Source organism: Phascolarctos cinereus, unplaced genomic scaffold, assembly GCF_003287225.1.
Source record: "Phascolarctos cinereus isolate Bilbo 61053 unplaced genomic scaffold, phaCin_HiC Scaffold_4;HRSCAF=312, whole genome shotgun sequence".
Classification (NCBI taxonomy): Eukaryota; Metazoa; Chordata; class Mammalia; order Diprotodontia; family Phascolarctidae; genus Phascolarctos; species Phascolarctos cinereus.
In genome coordinates, this window is record NW_027555847.1 from 394,599,832 (window position 1) to 394,621,200 (window position 21,369).

General features: G+C 40.8%; 2 protein-coding genes across 13 annotated transcripts in view; one reads left to right on the top strand and one right to left on the bottom strand.

Annotated features, from left to right (window-relative positions):
- The window catches only part of BRD9 (bromodomain containing 9), a 61,053-nt gene extending 40,755 nt beyond the window's left edge, over nucleotides 1-20,298 (bottom strand). For 3 of the 12 annotated variants that reach the window (XR_013486179.1, XR_013486178.1, XM_078153294.1), the window contains exons 1-9: nucleotides 20,028-20,291; nucleotides 15,726-15,946; nucleotides 13,655-13,787; nucleotides 8,492-8,552; nucleotides 6,828-6,972; nucleotides 4,631-4,741; nucleotides 3,733-3,908; nucleotides 1,305-1,442; nucleotides 496-628 (exon numbers count right to left, since the gene is read on the bottom strand). Coding sequence is in view for 10 of the 12 variants with exons in the window: in XM_078153294.1 (XP_078009420.1) it covers nucleotides 496-628; nucleotides 1,305-1,442; nucleotides 3,733-3,908; nucleotides 4,631-4,741; nucleotides 6,828-6,972; nucleotides 8,492-8,552; nucleotides 13,655-13,787; nucleotides 15,726-15,946; nucleotides 20,028-20,079 (1,170 nt within the window). In the remaining 2 variants the exon portion in view is untranslated. Of the gene's footprint in view, nucleotides 1-495; nucleotides 629-1,304; nucleotides 1,443-3,732; nucleotides 3,909-4,630; nucleotides 4,742-6,827; nucleotides 6,973-8,491; nucleotides 8,553-13,654; nucleotides 13,788-15,725; nucleotides 15,947-20,027 lie in introns of all 12 variants that reach the window. The other 9 variants (XM_078153292.1, XM_020985650.2, XM_078153291.1 and 6 more) reach the window with 9 other exon arrangements.
- Nucleotides 20,299-20,369: 71 nt separating this feature from the next.
- TRIP13 (thyroid hormone receptor interactor 13) overlaps nucleotides 20,370-21,369 on the top strand; it is a 30,683-nt gene continuing 29,683 nt past the window's right edge. The window contains exons 1-2 of the mRNA XM_020985654.2: nucleotides 20,370-20,436; nucleotides 20,606-20,707. Coding sequence (XP_020841313.1) covers nucleotides 20,616-20,707 — 92 coding nt within the window. The 5' untranslated portion in view covers nucleotides 20,370-20,436; nucleotides 20,606-20,615. The remainder of the gene's footprint in view (nucleotides 20,437-20,605; nucleotides 20,708-21,369) is intronic.

Genomic DNA, 21,369 nt, shown 5'->3' on the forward strand with positions numbered 1-21,369 from the left:
ACAAAAAAGAAAGACAAGTATTTCCTGATCTGAAAAAAAACTACAAATTATCTTTTTACTCATGTTACCAGGGGGCCTAAGAATAAAAGCTCCAAATTTCATGCAGATACAAACAACGTATTTCATGATGCCCTGGTGCCAGGGAGAACAAGGCTACAGACAGAGAGCTACAAGACCAGAATGAAATCAACTCTTTTCATAGGATAATATTAATTTCTTATCTTTTCTAAAAGCAAATACCCTGTTAGGCAGGAACCAGAAAAGGCAAAATTTCAAACCAGCTCTCAAGGATGAACAGAAGCCAGAACACTGAAGATCCATTAACTACCTAAATAATGCAAACATCCAACAGTCAGGGTCTCAGTTTCTGGGGAATCCAGTATCTCCTTTTCACTGAATCCTGAATTAATTCATCCATACCATACTGCTTCTAAATGTAAAATCAATTCAGGTCAGCTTAGACAGTAAAAAATACAAAATGACAGGGTGTGCCACCTTGCTATTTGGGAGGTATCTGTTAATCCTGTCCCGGGCTTCGTCCGCAGCATGTTCCACCAAGGCTAACACATGTTCTTCCGCTGTGCTGTCTGTCAGGCTGCAGGCATTTCCTTCTGGCTCAAATATGCAGCTAAAATACAGAGAAAACCCCATGAAGTAACCTTTAGGACAATACACAACCATCACACCTTATACCATGGTACCTGACAAGCATTATGATACAAAATTGTTCTGCCCTCCTCCCCCCAACCTTCACCCCACTACACTCTGGCTAAAAATAGGCTCTGATATAAACTTTAAGTTGGAAACATGAAGTACATTTATTAGGAATGTTCCAAATTACATTTTCAAAACTTAATTACTTTTCATCCACTCTTTGAAGTTATCATAACAAAAACAAAGCAAAATGCTGATATAAAAGTGAGAAATAACTGAGGTCTCCTAAATACAACACCTCAATCAAATACACATGAGAGCATAACAAACACACATCAGGTGATAAAAAGCCACAAACATTTTAGAGCCATTGAAAGCACTAATGCAGAGAAGTGACAAACACGAATTAACAATTTAAGCAAAAGCCCCTCAGAAGAAAGGCTAGTGTTGAAGGCTCACAGGGGACTGTCTAACAGTCTTCAAGTAGAGGATGGGTCACTGTTTGAGTGGTGGTGAGCAGCTCGTCTCTGCTTCCACTGAGGGGAAAAAAACCAGGTGGAATGGCCTTAAATTGCAGCAGGAGGAACTTAGGTTACATAGTAGGAAGAACTTCTTGACTATAAGAGTTGTGAGACATTGGAATGCATTACCAAGGGAGGCTGTGGAGTCTCCTTCTCTGGAGATTTTTAAGAAAATGGTGGGCAGGTATCTTTCTGGGATGGTTTGAATACAGTCCTGCCTGGAGGAATGGGGCTGGGCTAGATGGTCTCTCAAGGTCCCTTTCAGCTCTATGATTATATGAGAGAAGTATGACAAAAAGATTATTATGGAAGCAGAAAAACACGAGATTGAGTGTATAAGGACAATTGCATTTTATATGGGTGCATATATGTACAAACATATCTAAATGCATTTATCAATAAGAACACCTATATACCCACACCATTAATACGAGGTAACTAGAATGGCAGTCCTCAAATGTCTTCTCCCCTAATCTAGCATTGCAAGCTCACATAAAATAATGCAACTAGGCATTTAAAGATGAAAGTTATTTCCTGTGCTGTTCCCCTTATGCCTGTTTCAAGCCACCATTAGGCAGAAAGAGAAGAGCATTAAAAACACTGGCAGCTGATATTTTCAGAGGATACACAACATATTTAATGAAGTTAACAATGGTTTAATGCACAAGTGACCTAGATAAATAAGATGACAGATATTCAGGTATAGACGGCTATAAAGAAATGGCTATGATACATGCTATTTTACCTAAAACATTCCTAACTGGACTAAGAAGTAATTAAAAATGCTAATGGGTGTGTACTCAAGTCAGGAGTCTGAAATTATCATTTGTTACTCTTTGAGAATTAGAGAATCTAATTTGGAGAACTCTGCTATAATAGGCCTTCCTCTTGCCCTCTGGAACTTGCTCAGACCAGTGTGGAACCACACAATGGGCATTTTGTAGGCAGTGTTGGTACCAAGAAACAGTCAACTCTCAATTATCCCCACTGCTGTGAGGAGTATTAGCAAAAACTATAAATACAAACTGGGGAGGTGGGGGGTGGGCAGTGTGTTAACCCACCCAGATATGGTGGACTAGCTCCCAGTTTTTTTGCCTCTCTTGTTCCCAAGAGATACGGCAGAGAGCTGGGAACCTGTCACAGAGAAGAGACTTAAGAGTTCAGAAACTTTCCCACTCTTTGATAGATTACTTTATTCTCTATGCCTTTCAATTTCTTATGCTGCATAGCTGAACTCAAGCAATTCTTCTGCATAAAAAGAGAAGGGAAAAAGTTGATTAAATTGCTACCATTATTAGTACAGACATCTGTGGAGGCCAGCTTGCTTTATGCTACTAAAAGACAAGCTCATGAGAGCGGCGGGGAGAGGTCACTGCTCTCCTGACCCCTTCTCCATTAACCATCATGTGGCCAACTAGTTGAATGCCCATGTGGACTTGGGCAGTGAAAAGACAGACAAAGCAAACAAAAAGTGCTGACAAGGCTAGAGAAGGCAGGCAGGCAGGAAAAGGAGCTGTGAGAAGCTGGAGTCAAAAGCCACTGGGCCTGCTGGGGAAAAGGGGAGAAGGGGAAGTTCCCAGAAACAGGCAGCTGTGCTGACAGACTGAGAGCTGATGCTGGGGCTGCCAGGGCACACAAAGGCGGAGCAGGGCAGAAGGATCAGCAGTGGCTTAGAATCCTGCCCGTCGACCACACCCTGGGCCCTGGTCAGGGGCCTGTGGGAGCACCAAGGTGACAGTGACAGCAGGCAATGGTCAACAGCATTGCTTCTGACCAACATGCCAGAGGAAGAGCCCTGCATGGCACCATCTGGCATGTGTGTAGGGGACTGATAACAGCTAGCCAAGTACGTGCAAAGATGTTTATTCCAGATCAGACTTTATGTATTATGTTAATCAATGATTTAATCTGTTGTCTTTCCAAGAAGAGTTCCTGAGGAAGAATACAGAACAGTGAAGCAATCAGATTTATTAGTACTAAGGCTTACAGTGCAATAACACCATTTCTAATACAGATCAAATTAAGACAAACTTGAAGGGAATTTTCAAAATCTTTTGTTGTGCCAGTATTTGGTTGTATTAAGTGCACTTAAAATGTATAATCAGCAGGTAGTTGAAAATTTTTCATTATCTAGAAATCTTGCTTATAATGGAATTTAACCTGTATAACAAATAATAATGTCATATGTTGATATGCATTTCTTCAGAGGAGCTCAAAATACCTGGCAAACAACCACTTGAGTATCAACCACCTGAGGTGGCCAAGAAGTCAACATTAACATCTCACTTAAAAGATGAAGGTGTAATGACTTAGCCAAAGACACCACATGAATTGCAAATCAAGTCAAGCCTAGAACTAAGGTCTTAGAATTCTCAGCACAGTGCTCCTTTCCATAAAACCTTAAGTGAATCCTACGTATAACTTCTTTGGAAAATGTTAATGTAGCAAGAACTCTGCTTCCACTACCTTACTCATACCACAAAGACTGGCACATTATTTCACTTGTGAGCACCAAACTTCAGCAAGCAGTTGCATACATTTTCATTAAAACCTTTACCTAATAACTTCTTTACTTGGCTTTTTGGATTTCTTGGTTGTTTCTACTTGGACAGGAACAACTTCAGGGACAGGTTCCTCAACAGCTGTGTCTTCATTGCCCAAAAGAGCTGCCTGCTGAGAAAAATCCATGTCCTGCATAAACGACATGCTGCGCTTCAAAGCTAACAGCCGTTCCTAGAATCAGAAAGGACAGAGCAGCAGGGACTTTACCTTTCCCGCATAGCCAAGGCGCTATGATAATGGGATGGGATGGGAATGGCCATGGCCCTTACTTCATTCCTAATGGCTAACGTTCCGTGGCGATGCAGCATGATTTGGTCATGGTAGCATGGCACCAAACTGTTTAGCAGACTGGCTAGTTAAAAATGCTTCCAAAGAAATAAAACCAGAACATACAAAAGAACATACACAGATACCTCATCTTACCTGACACGTTACTCAGTCGCAAGTAAATGATGTCGTATGCATGCAACGTGGTTTATACTGCAGGCTGGTACAGTGGATTTAGAGCTCCAAGAATGTCAAAGGAGCCTGAGGCCTGCTGGGTATTTTGGCAGGCCCATTAAGTTAAAGGCCCAGAGGAGGTGACTGAAATCCAACAAGATTTACTTCCATGCTTGAATTCATCAACTGTAAATTTCAACCCCCCCAAAAATATCCCAGCCTGGTCATAAGCTGGTGTAGAAAGAGAAAAAAACAAGTGTTTGGAGGAAAGGGCCTGGCAGTGACACCCATGAGGCTAATTCTACACTGCAAGTGTGATCACTGGTACTATAATCAGAGGTGACAGATGGATGGAATAATGTTAATCACTACAATTGAGGATTTTTCCTTCTACGTATAAACTTTAAAACAGTCTGCTTTTTCTGGCACTTTGTTTTTAGTAGGTTCCTTACTTTGCTCATCATCTTAAAGCCTGTGTGGAGTATCTTCTTGGCTAACTTGTAGTACACAGTGTCTGGCCTGTTGTAAGTCATTGCATTATCACACATCAGTTTGAAATCTGCCTGAAAAATACAAAACACAGAAAGATTTCAAGTTTAAAAGGCCACAAAATAGCAACTAACCACAGTTCCAGATACCTCTCTGTGAAGGGAGGGAGGCCAAAAAAAAAGAGGCTGAAATGGACTGCAAGGATAATGGTTGGCTCTCAGACAATATTTTAGCTATCTGCTAAAGAAGCTGTTTTCAGAGGCATTTTCCAAAAATATTTTTAAGAGAAATGCAACAGTAAAAGTAGCTAGCTCTCCCCAGCGCCTAACTCTTTTCTGGATAGAACAAATAAATTCTGTAATAAAAAGTGGCAATTCCCTTTTAAACAATCCTTAATTTTCAGCATAGCAAAACCAGACAAAAAGCTGCTCAGTATAAAAACTGGAAATACTAAAATTACTTTCTTATTAAGAAAAGAATCTTGAAAGAGAAAAAAAATAAAACATTTAGAGGTTCTGCCCAATGAGGTGATGGTTTCTTTATCACTGGTAATTGAGCAGATGACTTTTTGACAGGTAAGACTAGATGAAGGTCACTTCTGACTCTTTAAGATTCCATGATTCCATTGGATTCAGACAATCTTGTCCAGATATACTCTAAGTAATATCAACCAGCAAACTGTGTAATATTACTATATCATGTTTTTTGAGAGATGGGGAATGCCTGATGTGGAAATTTCCTATAACGACACAGAGCAATAACTCACCAGTTCTTACGGTTGTCTGAGACACTAAATGTTAAGTGACTTGCCTGTGGCCATACAGCTAGAACATGTCAGACAAAGAACTGAACCCAGATCTTCCTGACTTCAAGGACAGTTTTCTATCTACCATGTTGGCTCTCATAGAACAGCACAGAATTAATTCTGACTTACTCTTGGCAGAACCCAAATGTTACATCATGTCCCTATTCCTAGCATACCTAGCATGATATAGTATAAAGAGGACAGGGAAAGGAGTCAGAAGATTTGAATTCTAGTTCCAACTCCATCACAAGTTTACAATCATTCCAGTCTTTCCATTAAAAAAAATATGCATCTTACCTAAAAGATACAATTAGATTATATTTGATAAAATTTTCAAAAATTAAAAGTCACATAAAAATGAAATAGTTAATCAATAATAGGAAGGCGGCAGACTAAAAGCTCCAAGTTTAGTGATCAAATGGGATATAAGTTAACTATAACCTCCAAAATGGATAAGAGGCTTTCAAAACACTACCATTGCAGTATGCTTTGTGAATCTAAAACCAAAGAAAACTACAGCTAAAAAAGCAATTTCTAATTGTCAACCTATACTAAAAACTCAACAGCAAAGATGCATCCAATTATGTTGTACAAGCTAAACTAAGAAAAACTTTATTCCTACAATGTTAATTCTTGTGAGGGCCCCGGCAATGACAGTTCTCCTTTACATTTTTATGTGAGCATCAACAAATATGGATGATAGATAGTGTAACTATAACTATACTAGCTTACAGGTGGGGAAACTAAAGGGGAGATGAGTGACTCGGCCAAGATCACCAAGCCAGGATTCTGATGTGGGCCTCTTGCCTCCAAGTGTGGTGTTCTATGCTTTATCACAGACTGCCTGCTGCACAACCATCACCTTGAACCAGTCTTGCTACTTATCTGAAAGCAACATTTTTTTCAGCACACAGCACTCACAAAAGGGTTAGTCAACATTTCAGCTGGCATACCAAGATTCATTTCCCCCGATCAGCACTTGACGCCAGAAGTCCAAGAGTGGGAAGACGAGTCAGAAATCCAGAGCTGAAATTCACCAAGCTACTTGACATCACACATAAAACGGACATGTTAATAGTTGTACTACCTACCTACTTGGGCTGCTGGACAATCAAAATGGTAACAAATGTAAAAAGCTTTGTAGACTGTAAGGCACATTATAAAAATCAACTTCCAACCTGAGCAGAGACTGGAAAGTTTAGCAGTAGTCAGGAAACAGTCTGCTTCAGCACAAAGTGAAATAATGAATTCTCTCAACTGGTAAACTTGATGGAATGATCCAAGTTTCTTAACCAGAAAAAGATTAAGAAGGACATTGCTTTAGAATAACACATTCAGTTGCCAAAACAATTTACCTTAAACTCTGTGACTGATTTGTACTCGTTAGCTACAATTTTGTCTTTCATTGTACCAAAGTCCATGGGATGCTTTATTATCATGGAGTATCCAGGAGCAATTGCATCCGTGACAGGAAAAGCAAAAAACCCATGAGGATCTTTCCTAAAAATGAAGAACACATCTGTAATTTTACCAGGGAATCCCAAGTCCCTGTTTGTAAATTATGCAAAATACTTTAAAATATAAAACTGTATTAGGCATAACTGGCCAAAATTGAAGTTTCACGTATAATACTTAGATTTTAAGAAACAGAAAGAACCAAAACCCTTACCTTCTATGGTAAGGATACTGTGAATGTTCCAATCAGTATAAAATTTGTACTACTTTTTAATCCTTGAAATGTCAGACTTTAAACTCCTTGAGGGCAAGAGACACTTTACTTCTATTTTTGTATCCCCAGCACTTAACAAAGTGCCTAGCACATTTCCTCTCCTATATCCCACCAGCCACACTGCTTTTAGATGTCTTCAAAATGCTCCATCATGCCCTGGGGAGGGAAGAGAGAGTGTGAGAGTGTGTGTGTGTGTGTGTGTGTGTGTGTGTGTGTGTGTGTGTGTGTGTGTGTGTGTGTGTGTGTGTGTGTGTGTGTGTGTGTGTGTGTGTATTGGGGGGGTGTGGTTCACATCTTCTTTTTTGGGTATTGTTTTCCTCCATAACAGTGCATGGACTGTCTTTGTTTCCATTTGTATTTGTAGCCCCAGAACTTAGCACAGTACCTGGCACATAGGAGGTACTTAATAAATGTTTACTGAGTGGCTGACCAGAATATAGCAGGCACTTAATAAATATTGTTTGTTGGCTGAAAATAATTTTCCAACCAATCTCCATGGCAGCCTCTAAAAAACGACTAAATGTTCACTCACTCTAGGTATACATATATAACCAGGAAGTCTTGACAAGGATTGGACATAAATGAAAGATACCCAAGTAGAAGCTGCACACACTCTTGAAATTCAATTTCACTACGGCCTCTGGCTTATCCATGTCTTTGTGTGACTTAGGGTGAAGAAGAGAAGTAAAAGGTACCTGGTTCTGAGTAAGCAGTCCTTCCCTCTTCTATCTGTCCTTCCCTAGAATGTACTTTTCCCCTACCTTCTCATGTGAGGGAGGACTAAGGGCTTAGTTTCCAAGTTAGTAAGTAATACGGCCTTCGGCTGGGAGGTACTTCCTCAGGATCTCAATTCAAAGCTAGAAAACATTTATTTTCCTCATTTCACACTTATTTACATGCTTGGTTGTGCCCAGAAAGTCCAATGTTTGTCTAGAAAGCCCTCATTAAAATGGGGGAAAAAATCTGAACTGCAATACTGTATGTGGAAAAACTCTGGTTTAAGTTCGAAAATAAAAATGAGCTTAAGAGTATCCTTTCACTTCACCGTAAAGTAGAATGGGATCTCAAGAGAACAAAATTCAGTAAAAGTAGACTTTACATGGGTCCCTAGCCAAGGAGTTTGGTTACTGAAGTTACCAAAATGATAGCAAATGTGACACCCCCCCCCAAAATCAGTGGAAACTTGGTTTGAAATGATCTGTGTATCCAAATGCAAAAGTGGGAGACAACACTGGGATGAGATCCCATAAGCCTCTGAATACTGACTATTTCTACAAACCCAGGATTTACCTCTGTAGCTGGCGAAGAAAATGCTCTAGCAATTGCTGGATAGGGGTGCTCTCATTTTCAGCTGCCAATGTAAAAAAAGCAGAGTTAACAAATGCAGTCAGTCCAGACAATTCTGGTGTCACTTCCCAATAGACTCCCAATTTGTGAACATAAACACACTTGATTTTAAAGGAAATCACAGCTCTAATGAATTTTAAAGACTGATTAAATGAGCATTAACATGATTAATAATGTACAGTAGCATCCTTTGCAATGTATTTTGACATAAATCCCCTACCAAATTACAACCCAAATCTATAAAACCCAAATAATTTTTTTCCCTTTTTCATGTTAAAAAAAAATTCAAGCTACTATAATTAGAAAAGTTTAATCACTGTATAGGAATACCTACTCTAAGAAAACTTGATTTATGAAAACTTTAAATGTAGCAGGATTCTAATCCTGATAAATAGCTATATGAGAGTTTGGCTGGGTTGTGTGTGTGTGTGTGTGTATTATATATGTATATACGTGTGTGTGTGTATATACATATATACGTATGTACTAGAATATCCCTTTGGAATCCCTGATCTACAAACTCCCTTTCTTTCTCAGTGCACTCATATTCCTGTACCAAAGAAGGGACTTAACCTCAGTATGATCACAGGTCATTTATCTATTGGAAAAAAATGTACATCCCTTTCAGTCTGCTGGTCCTGATTTTACACTTGTTTTCTCATGAAAAAATTGCCTTTGCCATCTTCTATAATGCTGGCTACTCTCTCCCTAGTACCCCACCTCATGACCCTGATTACAGCATCACTACAATCCCTGCTCCTAGGGAGGCTGAGGCTGGTGGATTGCTTAAGCTTGGAAATTCTGAGCTGCAGTAGGGGTGTCCTATCAGGTGCCTACATTAAATCTGACATCAATATGGTGATCCCCATACCAAGCAAGGGGATTACCTAAGAAATAGATTACCTAAGAAAAGATAAACAAGCCCAGTTTGGAAATGGCATTGGTTAAAGATTCCATATTGATCAGTAGTGTGATCAGGTCCATGAGCGGCCACTGTACTTCCAGCCTGAATAAAATACAGAGACCTAGTCTCAACTCAAAAAGGAGTTCTCCAAATCCATCCCTCTTTCAAGCTTCCCAACTTCTGCATCATTCCTAAAGTCAGCATCATTCTTCTAGTCACCAAAGTTCAAAAACTGAACCCCTCCTTGATTCTACCTTTCTAGTACCTCTTGCATCTGTCCCTATCTCTCTACTAATACAGCCTTTATGCCCTAGTGCAAGCCTCCATCACTTTTTGCCTGAGCTACTGTAACTGTTTCCAAATTGGACATCTTGTTTCCGGTCTCTCCCCTGACCACACCCTTCCCTTCTCAATCCACGCACAGAGACACAGCTGCCAAACTGTATTTTTGAAACAGATCTGACTACTTTGCTTCTCTACTAAAACTCTTCAATGGCTCCCCTGCCTTTAGGATAAACCCTTTACAATATGGCTCCCACCTACATTTACAGACTTATTTCATCACATTATTTCCTTTCATAAATTCGCCATTCCAAGGTGGAACCTGGCATTCCCTCTGTATGACGTTCCACATTATTGTATGAGTGGGCTCTCATTTCTAGAAGGCATTCCTAGCCCCAGCTCTACCTCTTAGAAACCCTGGCTTCTTTTAAAGCATGGCTCAGGTGTCACATCCTACCCAAAGCTTTTCCTGAAAGAGCCCTGTACTATTTTTTTGTCTTTGTATTTTCAGCACCTCAAATACAGTACGTGCTTAACAAATGTTTGGTGAATTAAATCTTTGACTTTTTCCTTTCTCAGTCATATCCAATTAGTTGCTGAGTCCTAATGTGTCTACCTCTTCAATATTTCTCTCATCTCTCCTCTCTTTTCAATTCACACTGGCAGGGAGCTAGACTGATTATGTCTTCCCAAATCTCTACTCCTATTGCTACTACCCTAATCCAGGCCAAGCCCTTACTAAAAACTATCTGAAATAGCCCTTAACAGGTTTTTTCCTACTTCCACTATCTTCCACTTCTAGGCTCATCTTTCACACTCCTGCTAGAATAATGTTTCATATGGATGTGGCCATGTCAATAACCCTTCCAAAATTCTTCAGTGGCTCTCTCTTTCTTCTTTAGTAAAATCTGAACATCTATTCTTATCATGCAAGTTCTTATACCTCTATCTGCTCTAACTTTTCCAATGTGATGGCAGATTACATCCTTCCACACACCCACTAAACATCCCTCCCTTCACCCCCAGCATGATTTGCAACTTCAAGGCTCTGTGCCTTTCTGCAGTTGTTCTCTGTGTGTGGAATATACTCCTTTCCAATTTTTCAACAATGATTAAATGCCTACTATATGTAACACACTGTGTGAGGTGTGGAGGATACAAAGACAAAATTAAAAACGGTCCCTAGCCTCAAAGACCTTATGGTATATGGGGGCTATGAGAAATAACATGTCACAAATAATAAGTCTAAAATAATCTGAGGGAAAAATTGCTCACTTGTTTTTGTTTTGTTTTTTTTTTTTTAGGCAATTGGGGTTAAGTGACTTGCCCAGAGTCACACAGCTAGTAAGTGTCAAGTATTTGGTCTGAGGTCGGATTTGAACTCAGGTCCTCCTGACTTCAGGGCCAGCGCTCTATCCACTGTACCACCTAGCTGCCCCCTAGATTGCTCACTTGTAAAAGTACATCTCAAAGGTTAGCTCCTCCAAGAAACCTCATCACCCCCCACAGTTGGTGGCTATCTTTCCCTTCACACCTCACATGATACTTCTAGTTAACTCTTAAGATATTCAGTACATACCTTTGTCTGTGTGTGTGTGTGTGTGTGTGTATTATATATGTATATGTGTGTATATATGTGTGTGTATACATACACACAAACCATTATCTATGTTCATATCTTAGATGATAAGATCTTTGACTACAAGATCTATATAAATCAAGTCTCAACCTCTCTTTCTAAGTCCAAGGCCAGCATCACCAATTGCCTATTGGTATATTTATAAATGGATGCACGGAAGGCTTCTCAAAATTTAACATGTCTAAAACCAGAACTCATTATTTTTGGCATAAACATTCCAACTCTTGACTCTGCATTTTCATTGGTTGTCCCCTAAGCCTGGAATTTCGTCCTTCCTTATCTCAGTTTTCAGGTTACCTTGACTTGACTTCCTTTGGGTCACAGTTAAAATCCTATCTTTCACAAAAAGCTTTTTCCATCCCCTTTAATGCTCAGGCTTCTCCTCTAAGATTATCTCCTATTTCTCCTGTATATCTCTTATTTGTACATAGCTGCTGGCATGTGGTCTCCCCATTAGACTGTGAGATCCCTGAGAACTGGGCCCATCTGTATCACTAGCATGTAGCACAGTGCCAGTCAGTGAGTCAATAAGCATTTATTTATTAAGCACATACTATGTGCCAGGCACTCTGCCAAGTGCTGGAGATACAATGAAAGACAAGTCCCCGATTTCAAGGAGCTCACAGACTGATGCAGGAGACAACATGCAAATGACCATGTACAAACAAGATGTAGACAAGATAAACTGGAGATCAGCAACAGACAGAAGGCACTAGCATGAAAAGGAATCAGGAAAGGCTTCTCGTAGAAGATGGGATTTTTAGTTGGGGCTAAAAGGAAGACAGGAAGCAGAGATGAGGAGGGAGAGTATTCCAGGAACAACCAGTGAAAATGCCTGGAGTCTGGAGATGGCCTGTTCTATGTTTGGAACAGCAAATAGGTCAATGTCACTGGATCACAGAGCAAATTAGGGTGGAGGGTGGAAAGGAGTAAGATGTAAGAAGATTGGAAAGGTAGAGAATTATGTTGTGAGGGGTTTTGAATGCCAAACGTAAGATTTTTGTATTCAATCCTGGAGGTAACAGGGACCCACTGGAGTTTACTGAATGGGAGGTCTGGTGGGGAGAAGGTGACATGGTCAGATTAGCACGTTAGGAAGATTACCTTGACAGATGGTCGAGGCAGGGAGACCACTGAGAAGCAGGCTATTGCAGTGTTCTAGGTGTGAGGTGCTAAGGGCCTGCACCAGGGTGGTGGCAGTGTCAGAGAAGAGAAGGGGGTATATATGAGAGATATCACGAAGGTAAAATCAACACGACTTGAGCGAGAGTGAGGTGTTGAACATGACACTTAGGTTACAAACCTGGGTGATTGGAAGGATGGTGGTGCCCTAGACAGTAACAGGGAAGTTGGAAGAGGAGTGGGTGAGGGGAAAGATAACTGTTTCAGTTTGAAACATGTTAAGTTTAAGATATCTATAGGATATCCAGTTTGAGATGTCTAATAAGCAGCTGGAAATGTGAAATCTGGAGGTTAGAAGAGATATTAGGTCTGATTAAGTATACCTGAGAATCACCAACACAGAGATGCTAACTGAGATTATGAGAGCCCAGATTACCAAGTGAAATAGCATAGAGGGATAAAAGGGCCAGGATAGAGCCTGGCACACGAAAGATACTTAAATACTTTACTGATTTGACTTATTACCATTTATCATTTTATTATTTAATCATTTTGTTTAACAAACGCTGAAGAAAATAAGCATTTCCATAAACAAAATAGAGCAGAAAAAAAGGATTGTACATGAACCTTCAAATCTCTATTTTGAGTACAGCTTGCTTTTCCTTTCAAATATATAATAAATTCCACAGGTAACTTTTGAAACCATCCTGTTTATTTCATTCCAGACTTCCTTCTGCTCTCATCTGTTTCCTTTAAAAATTTCTGCATTGTCTTGAAAGACTAGTTTGAAAGACTTGTATAATTAAAAGTTATTAGTAGCCTTTTTATGAAAACAAGTTTTGACCTGGGCAGGAAAGGCTGGTGATGTGTCTTGTTTTTTAAACCAATCATAAATGTTTCCTCTTTTGGAAAGAGGGCCAAGATGGCAGGAATTCTACTTTTAGTGAGTTTTAGGTAAAATCTCCTAATGAAAAGAAAAACAAGAGAAAAGGGAATCTGATGATTTTTATCTCTTTATCTCTTCATTTTGGGTCACTGTCAAAGCTAATTTGAAAATAATAAGGTTCAATGTTCTAGAAAAGTAACTGTTGGGAAATATTTCTGATATTGGAGGGAAATATTTCTGATATTGGAGGGAAATATAATCTTTCCGTCTTACCCGGTTGAGTTCGGCATGCTCTGATTGGTCGATCTGGAGGTGGTTCCACTTCCACTTTCTTTCCTGGATCAAAGTCATCAGTCTCCCCCTCAGTGTCACAATGCTCTTTTTCTCGCTTCCTCTTCTTCTCTTCCTAAAAAGTAAAGACAGAAAAGGACTAATTGTAGCAGTGAGGCTTAAGAATAATTATCCTCATGCAAGTTCACATCAAACTTTAGAAAAATGGTATGAAGCACTTTAGTATAGTGTCAGGGTTACTAGTCTTTGAGGCAGTATAAACAACCTTGTTAAAGCCTTATACAACTAGATGATCCAATAATTCTAAAGATTTATTTTTGTTTGGCATATTTTTCATTTAAATTTGATTATAAAATCCTATTAAAGTTGTAGACTGACATGTTAAATTTAAGTGATCTTCAAAATTATCCTAGGGAACTAGTGATATGGTATACAAAGTTTTATATAGAATGATTTTTATCTCAGTATCTAGCCCCTTAGAAAATTTCTGTTGTACAAGCAGCTCTCATAGTCTGCCAATCTGAAACCTCAGCTGTACCCTTCTAAAGCAATATATGCTAATGCTAACACTCTAGAGCTTTCAAATAAGGATTACAGTTGGTATGAAACTGGACCTTTCATACAGAGCTTTCTATTTAAAAGCAGTACATATAGGGTATGCTATTGTTATAATGCCCCTGTTAACAGTTCAACTGAGACTAAAGTGAGTTGTCTATCCAGATTCAAGTAAGCAGCAATTTAATTGACTAATTATGTGATAGGTGGAGCACTTAAGGCTAGCTGTAGGTTAATGAATCTAAACTGACATATAGGGTTGGGAAAGCATATAGTTAATCAGTGCAATATATAGCTTAACTTCCACAATAGCTATAACTAGAGTTCAAATTTCCCTTTGACATCATGTTGTGGGGAAAAAAACTTCCCTTTAAAGATAAACCAAAGAACCATAGTATGTCTCATATGTCTTATGCTTCATTTTGCACTCTTCAGTTACTCCTAAACACCTGATTCATTGAAGAATTTCCTTTCTAATTCATCAATGCAAACTTAAGTTGGCTGAAGTAACCTAACAAAGTACCTTAATGTTCTGGTACTAAGGAAGTGACCTTTCAATAAAACTATTGAAATGCAAAAAAAAAAAAGAATAATAATTATCCTCAAATGGCTGAGCTAGGATTGCTACAATTGGGGGGGCATGATTTCATCAGTTTAGGGGACGAAAAAAATATTCTGGTAAGAGAAATCCATCTCTCTTAGTAGTCTCAATGTCCTTCCTTGTTCCCCACCCCAGCAGTTGTTCTAAGTGTGACATAAGTCAAGAAAACCTCCCATTTTCATTATATCCTGGGATTTCCGGAAAGTGATCTTTTTTGGGGAGCTAATAAACATGGAGGATTTTGAAGATCTCTTATTAGTAGCAGTTTTCTAAATTAAACAATGGAGCATCTCACTGGGCATTTAATACGGAAAAAACAATAAAGAAAATAAAATAAATTTTCTATTTCTACTGAGTGAACCTGAAATAGATTCCAACCTATGTAACTCAATCCAGAAACTCAACAGTGTCTATTACTCTTTCTAAGGAAACTTAATTTTAGTACTCTGAATGATAAAATTAAGGTACTTTTTCTTTTTTTTCCATTTCCTTTTTTTATAATCTATGTTTTTAAATATGAAGGAACAGAATTTCCTTTGTAGAAAACTATGCTATAGGGAGACAATTTAATAATACATTGAAAAATATGGAGTCAGAGGACCTGCATGTGACTACCAGCTCTGCCAGTTACTACCTGTGTGATCTTGGGCAAATCTCTTAACCTCTCTGAGACTCAGTGTTCTCATCTATAAAATGAGAGCATAGACTAGATTAACTCTAAGATCACTTCTAGTTCTAAATCTATGATCCCAAGCTCATCTTGTTGAACTGGCCAATTTTTTAGGTTTCTCTGAAAACATTTTTGGGGAGAAAAAACTACGAGAAAAATGTACAGAGACAAATGACATTTCCAGTTGTTAAAACACTATCCTCACGGGTTGCTCCGATATTACTTACCTTTCTTTTCCTCCTTTCCTCATCATCCAGGTGCTTTTCTTTTTCCTTTTCAGACTTCTTTTTCTTTTTCTTTTTCTTTTCTTTATGACGTTCTCGCTCATGATCTGATCTGTCATCATAATAACTAGAATCGTGGCCTGATCCCGAGAGCTCAGTAACCTCACTTCCTCCAACTTTAAGGACTAGTTTCAATGGCTTCTCCAAGGGCTTGTCCACATAATCTAAATCAAAACAAATGTTCTTTATATAAATCATTTTTAAGTTTTATAACAAAGATTTTATTTACAGAAACACCATCTAGCTGACAAACTCCTTCCTACCTTTCTAGGATGCAAGCTGTCTCCACTCCCTTCCACAAATTGATAGCCCCCTACTCCACATGGCCCACAGGCTAGAGATGGGGGGAAGAGGAAAGAGGGTTTGGCTAGGCCCAGCCTGAAAGGCCAAGTATAGTTAGGGCACTGGCATTAAGCAGTCTTTCATTCCCTTTCCTCACACCATCTCCCCAACACCTCCTCCCTGAACCACCACAGAGGCTACCAGTCTGGTACAAATGTCATAGAAGCAGATAAATAGGCAATGACACTGGAAGAGTGGCTGACACTGCAGGAGGCCAAGCTGGGTACACTGAGGACGGCATTTTAAAGCACAGAAGGAGCAGTGCTGTGGCCACAGAGGCAGGCCAAAAGCAGCAACCTAGGGGTAGCTAGGTGGCACAGTGGATAGAGTACCGGCCCTGAAGTCAGGAGGACCTGAGTTCAAATCCAGCCTCAGACCAAACACTTGACACTTACTAGCTGTGTGACTCTGGGCAAGTCACTTAACTCCAATTACCTAAAAATTTAAAAATTTAAAAAAATTTCCTCAAAGGCAGCAACCTTTTTAAAGGTCATTTTGAGCAGTACTGGAGTCAAGAGAAGTGAAGGCAAGAAGTGATAGTTAAACAACATAAAAGGAAAATGTAAGATGATGTAAGAAAGATCTGCTACCAACACAACATCTAGTTTAGGAAACAAAAAGATGGATTCCTAAGATGAGACCCAAAGACTATTGATTAGTAGGTCAACATTAACATGGAGGGAGATCGCTAATGAGGTTCCACAGAGTGGTCAATTGACTTGATTTGTTTAACAATTTGCCAAAGATTTGGACAAAGAAAAAAGAAGGCAAGCTTATCAAACCTGCAAATGACACAAAGCTGGAGAAACATCTCTAATTCCCTTGATTACAGAATTATGTTCCAAAAAGACCCTGACAGGCTAAACAGTGAACTAAGAGTTGATGCAGTGAAAATGAATTTGGTTAAGTATCAAGTCCTGTACTTGGGTTAAAAAAATATTACAAAAAAGACAGAAATGAGGAGGGCTTGACTAGCAAGCAGTTCTCTGTTGATTTAGTGGATTACAACCTCAAAAGACTCAGGAGTATGACACAGCAGCCCAAAGAGCTATTACAACTTAGACCAAATTAATATACTGTGTGATGTCCAGACCAAGTGAATCTTGCTATACATTGACCTAGGTAGACCATCTCTGAAGTATCTGGTGCCCATCTAAGCACAAAATGTCAAAGGGGCCAATGACAAGCTGGAGCACAGCATAGTGAGAGAGTGGCAAGAAGAGATGAGAGGACTTAGAACAAAGAATTCATTAATAAGATCAACTGAAGAAATATGGATCATAAAATTTAAAGGTGGAAGAAACCTTAGAGATTACCTGACAAATGAGTTTAGATGTCATTTTATAGATGAAATGACTAAGATCAGAGAGCTTAAATGCCTTGTTCAAGGTCACACAGGGAGTAAGAGTCAAGACTTTTGGCCTGGAGGAGACTATGGTGCACAGATTGCCATGCAGAACATGAAATTTGTTTTCTTTAGTTAGCTCCCAAAGGCAGAATTAGACATAATGCAGCAAAGTAAAGGGAGAAAGATTGTGACAGAATGCTAAAAATTCAATTCAACAAAAACTTATTAAGTGCATACTAGGTATGAGGAAGTGCTAAGCAATGATGACACAAAGCTAAAAGCTACACAGTGTCCCTCAAAGCACTTATATATCACTAGGGAGAAAACAATATCTACATAGGCAAATAAATACAAAATGTATATAAAATAAAGACAAAGTTGGGGGAAGGTGGAAGAACCTAGTCAATTGGAGAGACTAGCAAAGTCCTCTTGTAGGAGATAGCACTTGAAATGAACCCTGAAGGAAGGTGGGGGTCCAAAAAGCAGAGATAAACAGGTAAAGCATTTCAGGCAGAGGAAATATTCTGTGCAAAAGATCATGGAGGAAGACAAAATGCCATATAGGGGGTCAGTTTGTCTAGAACATTATTAAGAAGATCTAGGTGTGCCAAGGGAGGGAGAAACATCTAGTTTCCACTAGCTGTTGTCTTCAGCACCCAAATCTGCTAGACAGCCAGGATTTCTGGGATCTTTTTTCCTTCCTCTTGGCCTGCCACCACAGTTTAACCTTAGGAAAAAAAAAACGACAGTTTTGCTCTAGAGAAGTATTCAAAATACAGATCATCAGTGTATCAACTACAAGTAAATTATTACAATATATAAATCAATAATGGCTTCTATATAATGATACAATAAACCTATAAAGATAAGGTATACAATTTCTTCCTACAAAGGAGGTTATGATTACATAAAATGAGGAGGCTGGATAAAATGTCCTCTAAGATGCATTCTAAGACTGTGATCTTAAAACCCCTGGGGCCTCCCTAGATGCTAAAGAACATGGCTCTCTTCCCCGCTTGAACAAGAGAAATAAACAAAGATATTCAGAAAAACTACAAAACCAGGTCTCTCTACTTAGCTCCAAGTCAGAGCAAACCCAGAATAGTAACTAAGGATAGGAGCTCTCTCCAGGGCCACTTGAACAGGAAGAAAATAGAAGCAAGAGAAACCACTGCAAGTCACTTAACCTCTGCCTGGTTTTTGTTTATTTTAACAAAAATATTCTATGTCATTCCTTGATCATAGTGAACAAAAAGGGGGTGGAGCTTGTACAGTTATGCTAAAACTGATAAGAGGAGCCAGGTGGCAGGTCCAAGTAGCTGGGATATGACGGGGTAAGGTAATGGGACACATTGAGACACATTTTGACATGATCTAGGCATTTCACTGCCACAGAACAGAGCAGGGGCTGTAAAATAATTCTTCAGAAATCAGGGAATTTTCCCCTCTCTGGTGTGGCTTGAGATCTCTGATGACTACCATGTGGGACAGTTTAATTTTCAAAGCCACTAGCAACAACTAGTCTACAAGAATGATCTTTTGTGACGGACCCCTTCAGCAGATGAAGAGAAGAGTAAGATTCTGGATCAAAGACTGCCTCTGAGCCCAGTTCTCTGCTTTTCAAATGCAGCAGGAATAAGCTCCAGAGGTTGAGAGTTCCTCACATTTGTCCACCCCTAAGAAAAATCATCCTCTGGCCTAAAGCAGCTTTAGCCAGGAGCAATGAATGCCACCTAGCAGAATATGGGCAATGCCACTTCGAAGAGTTCAAGCAGAGTACCAGCAATGCCACCTAGCAGAATGCCACCTAGTAGAGTAAGGGCAATGCCATCTAACATAGTATGGGCAACGACACCTAACAGTTACCTTCGGAAAACAAAAATGCTCATGAGAACACTCTACAACCACTGGCACAATGTAGTAGAATTCAATTCAATTCAATAAATATCTATTAAATTTCTACTACGTGCCAGACACTATGCTAACAAAAAAGGCAAAAGAATCCCTTCTCTCAAAGACCTTACAACCTAACGAATCAATCAATAATCAATAAATATCGATTAAACGCTCAGAAAACTTACTACCAGAGTGACATTGGACAAGTCACTTCCCCTTCGGCCTCAGTTTCCTCATCTGTAAAGTGAGGGAGCTGGCTTGGACTAAGGCTAAAGGTCCACTCCAGCTGTCGGTGGCCACGGCCCCCCAAGACCCCCCTCCAGCCCTCTCCCGGGCTCAGCCGCTCCCCTCCCCTCTGAGGGCCGCCCCCCCGAGATCAGCACCTCCTCCAAACAAGGTCACGTGCCCGACGAGGGCGGGTGAGCCCCTCGGCGGAGGCGCGCCGCCTGGGGAACCCTGCGCCAGGGAGTGAGTGAGGGAGGGGCCGCCCCTCCCCCGGCGGTTCTGGAATGCCGGGCCCCTGTGTCGTCACAAAGCCGGCATTGTGGCGAGCGCGCCGAAGAACGCCCGCTGTCTGGTCCCGAGACAACCCCCCCCCCAGGTCCATCTCGGCCCCACTCTCCGCCCCCTCCCGCACCGCGGCTCCGGGCCGCGCTCACCGTTGTACGACGATCGCCACTCGGTCTTGTGCTTCTTGTGCTTCTTCCCCATGGCGGGGAGGCCGCTGCGGGCGGGGGGCTCAGGCGCCCCCCGCGGTCCCCCGCAGCACCCGGGAGAGGCAAGGAGAAGGTGGCGGCGCCGATCCCCCAGGCGGCCTTCCTCCCCACCCTCCTGCCTGCCCCCCACCTCCTCCTCAGGCTCTTCGGCTCTTTTCTCCGCCCCTCGGGCTCCCTCCGCGCCGCGGGGATTGGGAGAGAGGCAGGGAGGGGGAAAGCCCAAGCTCCGCTGGGCGAGGACCGGAAATGACCCCTTCTCCCGCGGGGTTGGGAGGCGGGCACGACCCTAATAGTTCCGGGTCGCGGGGTCAAGCTGTCGCTGGCGGCAGATTCGAGCTGCTTTGGGCGGACGGTGAGGGTGGGCTCGCTTAGCTCTTGGGGCTCGGGGCTGGGGGAGCGGCGCGAGGCGGGAAGGGCGGCGCGGGGCCGGGTCGGGCCGAGAACGGCGGGCGGGCGGGGCTACCTGGCCGCCGGGTTGACCAGAGCCCGCCCGCTCTTCTCTCCCCGGGTTCCTCCCTCAGACGTGGCGGGATGGACGAGGCAGTCGGCGACTTGAAGCAGGCGCTTCCTTGCGTGTCAGAGTCACCCGTGATCAACGTGGAGGTGCATCTGCGCTGCAACAGGTCAGCCCGCCCCGGGAAACCCTGCCAGAGGGGTCCCAGCGCCCAATACCCGGCTGTGCAGCCCCATTTCAGGACACGTAGGCTTTTTACTCACCATCTTCTCTTTCTGCGTCACCTTTATTTCTTAACATTTTAATGTTAATGTTGACATTAATATTTTAACGTTAATTAATTTAATATTAATTAATAGTGTATTTTTCCGCAGGAAGTATATCAGCTAATGTATTTACTTTCTACATCAGCTTTACTTTCTAATGTAGTCTTTTCTACAGACAGCAGCAATACATCAGCTAATATCTTTTCTTTCTATATCAGCTTTATTTCTTCATACATTTTAACATTAATAATATGTTTTTCTAATATATTTTTTCAGAGTACAGTAATACATCACCTAATATCTTTTCTTACTATATTGGCTTTATTTTCTAATATAAGTTTTTCTGCTGAGTACAATAATACATTAACTAATTAATACCTTTTCTATTAATAATAACATATTTTCCTAATACATTTTCTGCAGAAAGCAATAATACATCAACTAACATCTTTTTTTTTTCTACATCAGCTTTATTTCCTATGTGCCCTTTTTTCCAGAGAACAGTACTACATCAATAGGATCTGACAGTGCAGGCAAGTGCTAGACACCTGTATACACCAGCCCC